Source organism: Oncorhynchus masou, chromosome 27 (assembly GCF_036934945.1).
Source record: "Oncorhynchus masou masou isolate Uvic2021 chromosome 27, UVic_Omas_1.1, whole genome shotgun sequence".
Lineage (NCBI taxonomy): Eukaryota > Metazoa > Chordata > Actinopteri > Salmoniformes > Salmonidae > Oncorhynchus > Oncorhynchus masou.
Genome location: NC_088238.1, coordinates 63,550,037 through 63,557,536, shown reverse-complemented (window position 1 = coordinate 63,557,536; position 7,500 = coordinate 63,550,037). Strand labels below are relative to the sequence as shown.

Genomic DNA, 7,500 nt, shown 5'->3' with positions numbered 1-7,500 from the left:
GTAATCTGTAGAGAAGTAATGTGTTGAGAGGTAATGTGTAGAGAGGTAATCTGTAGAGAGGTAATGTGTGGAGAGGTAATGTGTAGAGAGGTCATGTGGGTAGAGGTCATGTGTGGAGAAGTCATGTGTGGAGAGGTCATGTGTGGAGGGGTAATGTCTAGAGAGGTAATGTGTGGAGAGGTAATGTATGTGGAGGTAATGTATGGAGAGGTAATGTGCGGAGAGGTAATGTGTGGAGAGGTAATGTGTGGAGAGGTAATGAGTGGAGGCGTAATGTGTGGAGAGGTAATGTGTAGAGTGGTCATGTGTGTAGAGTTCATGTGTGGAGAGGTAATGTGTGGAGAGATAATGTGTGGAGAGATCAGGTGTGGAGAGGTAATGTGTGGAGAGGTAATGTGTGGAGAGGTAATGTGTGGAGAGGTAATGTGTGGAGAGGTAATGTTTTGAGAGATCAGGTGTGGAGAGGTAATGTGTAGAGAGTGGCCATGTGTGGAGAAGTAATGTGTAGAGAGGTAATGTGTGGAGAGGTAATGTATGGAGAGGTAATGTGTGGAGAGGTAATCTGTGGAGAGGTAATGCGTGGAGAGGTAATGTGTGGAGAGGTCATGTATGGAGAGGTCATGTGTGGAGAGGTAATGTATGGACAGGTAATGTATGGAGAGGTCATGTGTGGAGAGGTAATGTATGGAGACGTAATGTATTGGGAGGTAATGTATGGAGAGGTAATGTGTGGACAGGTCATGTGTAGAGAGGTAATGTGTGAAGAGGTAATGTGTTGAGAGGTAATGTGTGGAGAGGTAATGTGTAGAGAGATCAGGTGTGGAGAGGTAAAGTGTTGAGAGGTAATGTTTTGAGAGATCAGGTGTGGAGAGGGGTAATGTGTGGAGAAGTAATGTGTAGAGGTAATGTGTGGAGAGTTAATGTGTGGAGGTAATGTGTGGAGATATAATGTGTGGAGAGGTAATCTGTGGAGAGGTAATGTATGGAGAGGTAATGTGTGGATAGATAATGTGTGGAAAGGTAATGTGTGGATATGTAATGTATGGAGAGGTCATGTATGGAGAGGTAATGTGTGGATAGGTAATGTATGGACAGGTAATGTATGGGGAGGTCATGTATGGAGAGGTCATGTGTGGAGAGGTAATGTGTAGTGAGGTAATGTGTAGAGATGTAATGTGTGGAGAGGTCATGTGTAGAGAGGTAATGTGTAGAGAGGTCATGTGTAGAGAGGTCATGTGGGGAGAGATCATGTGTGGAGAGATCAGGTGTGGAGAGGTAATGTGTGGAGAGGTCATGTGTGGAGCGGTAATGTGTGGAGAGGTAATTTGTGGAGAGTTATTTGTTCTAAGGGGATTTTACTCAGTTTGGTGGGAGTGACTTTGGAGTGCCTTCCGCCCCCCTCGGTAAATGTTTGTAGAGTGAGGGAGGGGTGTGAGAAAAAAGTCTGCATGGAGAGAGGGTTGGAAGGAGAGAGAAGGGTCTGTAAAAGAGCGAGATATGAGCAGTGGGTTTGGGAAAGGGAGGCAGAGGAGGGTCTCAGAGGAGGGTCTCGGTATATAAAGGGCCTCCAGCAGCCACAGTCCTGACAGACAGAGAGAAAGCGAACACTATGTCTACAACAATGGCAGGAGAAGAGCTGGATCCTGAGTCCAGCCCTGGACGTCAACACCGACACCAAACAACACCGGCCAAACAGAAACGGCAACCTCTGAGCTGGACATATATCTGTATCTCTCTCATTCTGGATCTCTGTTGTCCGTCTGTAGAAGGGACCAACTGGCACCATTACCACCATCGCCCCAGAGCCCAGCCAGGGTCCATCATCCTGGGCAACAGAGGGCTGAAGGTACCCCGGGGGAGTTGGGTCTACCTGGATCCTCTCTGTGACCTGGTGACCAGAGTCCTTCCAGGCGACTCCTGCCACGTCACGGTCTTCGACTATGACCGCGCTGTCATACCGGGAACACTCACCCCAAAGAAGTTCCCGTGCGCGTTCGAGAAAGGCCAGGTGAAGTACATGCATTTCGGGTCAAAGGTCATTACCAGGGATACGGTGAGGTTGCAGGTGAGGTACGACACGCAGACGGACACGCTGGTTATACCGCTGACCTTAGAGGTCGAGGCGACCGCGAACGGTCGAGAGGTCGTGACCACGAACACTCCGCTGATCGTGAGCGAGCTGGACGGGATCTCTAGCGCCATCAATGGTCAGAGCTTGGGGATTCCATTCAGCGGGTCCGGTTCCGGCGGTTCCGTGTCGCGGTGTAAACTCACCGTGTTGATCGGAACGGGCGGTTTCCCCAGACATGGAACTCTTTTGAATTACGTCACCAACGGTCAGCCGACGGACTGCCATGCTTTCGTCAACATGGATGTTCGTTATAAACTCACCCCCACCTCGGACTCCCCTCACAGCGACTACATCCCCATGCTGGCAGAGTTACTAGACCAACACGGGACAGTCACACAGCAGGAGTGCTTCCTCATCACAGTCAGGTTTGCATTGTTTATGTTTTATAACTTTGGCTTTGGGTACTATATATAGACGACAGGGTACTATGTAGAGAATAGGGTACTATATATAGACGACAGGGTACTATGTAGAGAATAGGGTACTATATATAGACGACAGGGTACTATGTAGAGAATAGGGTACTATATATAGACGACAGGGTACTATATATAGACGACAGGGTACTATGTAGAGAATAGGGTACTATATATAGACGACAGGGTACTATGTAGAGAATAGGGTACTATATATAGACGACAGGGTACTATGTAGAGAATAGGGTACTATATATAGACGACAGGGTAGTATGTAGAGAATAGGGTACTATATATAGACGACAGGGTACTATATATAGACGACAGGGTACTATATATAGACGACAGGGTACTATATATAGACGACAGGGTACTATGTAGAGAATAGGGTACTATATATAGACGACAGGGTACTATGTAGAGAATAGGGTACTATATATAGACGACAGGGTACTATGTAGAGAATAGGGTACTATATATAGACGACAGGGTACTATGTAGAGAATAGGGTACTACGTAGAGAATAGGGTACTACGTAGAGAACAGGGTGTTATGTAGAGAACAGGGTACTATGTATAGACGACAGGGTACTATGTAGAGAATAGGGTACTATATATAGACGATAGGGTACTATGTAGAGAATAGGGTACTACGTAGAGAACAGGGTACTATATATAGACGATAGGGTACTATGTAGAGAATAGGGTACTACGTAGAGAACAGGGTACTATATATAGACGATAGGGTACTATGTAGAGAATAGGGTACTATATATAGACGACAGGGTACTATGTAGAGAATAGGGTACTATGTAGAGAACAGGGTACTATGTAGAGAATAGGGTACTACGTAGAGAACAGGGTACTATGTAGAGAATAGGGTACTATATATAGACGATAGGGTACTATGTAGAGAATAGGGTGTTATGTAGAGAATAGGATACTATGTAGAGAATAGGGTACTATATATAGACGACAGGGTACTATGTAGAGAATAGGGTACTACGTAGAGAACAGGGTACTATGTAGAGAATAGGGTACTATATATAGACGATAGGGTACTATGTAGAGAATAGGGTGTTATGTAGAGAATAGGGTACTATGTAGAGAATAGGGTACTATATATAGACGATAGGGTACTATGTAGAGAATAGGGTGTTATGTAGAGAATAGGGTACTATGTAGAGAATAGGGTACCATATATAGACGATAGGGTACTATGTAGAGAATAGGGTGTTATGTAGAGAATAGGGTGTTATGTAGAGAATAGGGTGTTATGTAGAGAATAGGGTACTACGTAGAGAACAGGGTACTATGTAGAGAATAGGGTGTTATGTAGAGAATAGGGTACTACGTAGAGAACAGGGTACTATGTAGAGAACAGGGTACTACGTATAGAACAGGGTACTATATATAGACGATAGGGTACTATGTAGAGAATAGGGTACTATGTAGAGAATAGGGTGTTATGTAGAGAATAGGGTACTACGTAGAGAACAGGGTACTATGTAGAGAACAGGGTACTATGTAGAGAATAGTGTGTTATGTAGAGAACAGGGTACTATGTAGAGAACAGGGTGTTATGTAGAGAACAGGGTACTATATATAGACGATAGGGTACTGTGTAGAGAATAGGGTACTACGTAGAGAACAGGGTACTATGTAGAGAATAGGGTGTTATGTAGAGAATAGGGTACTACGTAGAGAACAGGGTACTATGTAGAGAATAGGGTACTATGTAGAGAATAGGGTGTTATGTAGAGAATAGGGTACTACGTAGAGAACAGGGTACTATGTAGAGAACAGGGTACTACGTATAGAACAGGGTACTATATATAGACGATAGGGTACTATGTAGAGAATAGGGTACTATGTAGAGAATAGGGTGTTATGTAGAGAATAGGGTACTACGTAGAGAACAGGGTACTATGTAGAGAACAGGGTACTATGTAGAGAATAGGGTGTTATGTAGAGAACAGGGTACTATGTAGAGAACAGGGTGCTATGTAGAGAATAGGGTGTTATGTAGAGAATAGGGTGTTATGTAGAGAACAGGGTACTATGTAGAGAATAGGGTGTTATGTAGAGAATAGGGTACTACGTAGAGAACAGGGTGCTATGTAGAGAATAGGGTGTTATGTAGAGAATAGGGTGTTATGTAGAGAATAGGGTACTATGTAGAGAATAGGGTACTATGTAGAGAATAGGGTGCTATGTAGAGAATAGGGTACTATGTAGAGAATAGGGTACTATATATAGACGACAGGGTACTATGTAGAGAATAGGGTACTACGTAGAGAACAGGGTACTACGTAGAGAATAGGGTACTATGTAGAGAATAGGGTACTATGTAGAGAATAGGGTACTACGTAGAGAATAGGGTACTACGTATAGAACAGGGTACTATATATAGACGATAGGGTACTATGTAGAGAATAGGGTACTATGTAGAGAATAGGGTGTTATGTAGAGAATAGGGTACTACGTAGAGAACAGGGTACTATGTAGAGAACAGGGTACTATGTAGAGAATAGGGTGTTATGTAGAGAACAGGGTACTATGTAGAGAACAGGGTGCTATGTAGAGAATAGGGTGTTATGTAGAGAATAGGGTGTTATGTAGAGAACAGGGTACTATGTAGAGAATAGGGTGTTATGTAGAGAATAGGGTACTACGTAGAGAACAGGGTGCTATGTAGAGAATAGGGTGTTATGTAGAGAATAGGGTGTTATGTAGAGAATAGGGTACTATGTAGAGAATAGGGTACTATGTAGAGAATAGGGTGCTATGTAGAGAATAGGGTACTATGTAGAGAATAGGGTACTATATATAGACGACAGGGTACTATGTAGAGAATAGGGTACTATGTAGAGAATAGGGTGCTATGTAGAGAATAGGGTACTACGTAGAGAACAGGGTGCTATGTAGAGAATAGGGTGTTATGTAGAGAATAGGGTACTATGTAGAGAATAGGGTCTACGTAGAGAACAGGGTACTATGTAGAGAATAGGGTACTATGTAGAGAATAGGGTACTACGTAGAGAACAGGGTACTATGTAGAGAATAGGGTACTATGTAGAGAATAGGGTACTACGTAGAGAACAGGGTACTATGTAGAGAATAGGGTGTTATGTAGAGAATAGGGTACTACGTAGAGAACAGGGTGCTATGTAGAGAATAGGGTGTTATGTAGAGAATAGGGTACTATGTAGAGAATAGGGTGCTATGTAGAGAATAGGGTACTATGTAGAGAATAGGGTACTATATATAGACGACAGGGTACTATGTAGAGAATAGGGTACTATGTAGAGAATAGGGTGCTATGTAGAGAATAGGGTACTACGTAGAGAACATGGTGCTATGTAGAGAATAGGGTGTTATGTAGAGAATAGGGTACTATGTAGAGAATAGGGTACTATGTAGAGAATAGGGTACTACGTAGAGAACAGGGTGCTATGTAGAGAATAGGGTGTTATGTAGAGAATAGGGTACTATGTAGAGAATAGGGTGCTATGTAGAGAATAGGGTACTATGTAGAGAATAGGGTACTATATATAGACGATAGGGTACTATGTAGAGAATAGGGTGTTATGTAGAGAATAGGGTACTATGTAGAGAATAGGGTGTTATGTAGAGAATAGGGTGCTATGTAGAGAATAGGGTGTTATGTAGAGAATAGGGTACTACGTAGAGAACAGGGTGCTATGTAGAGAATAGGGTGTTATGTAGAGAATAGGGTACTATGTAGAGAATAGGGTGCTATGTAGAGAATAGGGTACTATGTAGAGAATAGGGTGCTATGTAGAGAATAGGGTGTTATGTAGAGAATAGGGTACTACGTAGAGAACAGGGTGCTATGTAGAGAATAGGGTGCTATGTAGAGAATAGGGTACTATGTAGAGAATAGGGTAGTTTGTAGAGAATAGGGTACTATGTAGAGAATAGGGTGTTATGTAGAGAACAGGGTGTTATGTAGAGAACATGGTGTTATGTAGAGAACAGGGTGCTATGTAGAGAATAGGGTGTTATGTAGAGAATAGGGTACTACGTAGAGAACAGGGTGCTATGTAGAGAACATGGTGTTATGTAGAGAACAGGGTGCTATGTAGAGAATATGGTGTTATGTAGAGAATATGGTACTACGTAGAGAACAGGGTGTTATGTAGAGAATAGTCCAGTCCTTTGTCATTAGATGCTACAGGTTTGCCCCACTGTATCTAGTTTTGCCCCACTGTATCTAGTTTTGCCCCACTGTATCTGGCTTTGCCCCACTGTATCTAGTTTTGCCCCACTGTATCTGGGTTTGCCCCACTGTATCTAGTTTTGCCCCACTGTATCTGGCTTTGCTCCACTGTATCTAGTTTTGCCCCACTGTATCTGGTTTTGCCACACTGTATCTAGTTTTGCCCCACTGTATCTAGTTTTGCCCCACCGTATCTGGTTTTGCCCCACTGTATCTGGTTTTGCCCCACCGTATCTGGTTTTGCCCCACTGTATCTAGTTGTGCCCCACTGTATCTGGTTTTCCGTCGAGGAGCCCTTTGGACGGAAGTGTTTTAACAAATGCTTTCAGACATGACCTCTGGGGTCATCTCTGGGGTCATCTCTGGGGTCACTTCTGGGGTCATCTCTGGGGTCACTTCTGGGGTCATCTCTGGGTTCACTCAAATGCTTTCATACATGTGTTACCATATGTGACCCTCTGGGGTCATCTCTGGGGTCATCTCTGGGGTCATCTTGTGTGATGTATGTGTGATGTATTCTATTCAGGATCCGAGAGGGTATCACCAACAGCCCTCCCAGACCCACCTTTCTCTCCATGATGATGATGGAGGTACACCTATTATTGATTCATTGATTGACGGACGGATTGAGTGATTGATCGGTCTATTTATTTATTCAATGATTAACACATACACTGTATCAGCCAACAACAAGACTTTACACGTGTAAAA

The 7,500-nt window shown here is 43.4% G+C and overlaps 1 protein-coding gene across 1 annotated transcript in view; it reads left to right on the top strand.

Annotated features, from left to right (window-relative positions):
- The first annotated feature begins 1,621 nt into the window (after positions 1–1,621).
- LOC135515538 (FRAS1-related extracellular matrix protein 2-like) overlaps positions 1,622–7,500 on the top strand; it is a 118,943-nt gene continuing 113,064 nt past the window's right edge. The window contains exons 1-3 of the mRNA XM_064939153.1: positions 1,622–1,661; positions 1,767–2,496; positions 7,316–7,379. Coding sequence (XP_064795225.1) covers positions 1,622–1,661; positions 1,767–2,496; positions 7,316–7,379 — 834 coding nt within the window. The remainder of the gene's footprint in view (positions 1,662–1,766; positions 2,497–7,315; positions 7,380–7,500) is intronic.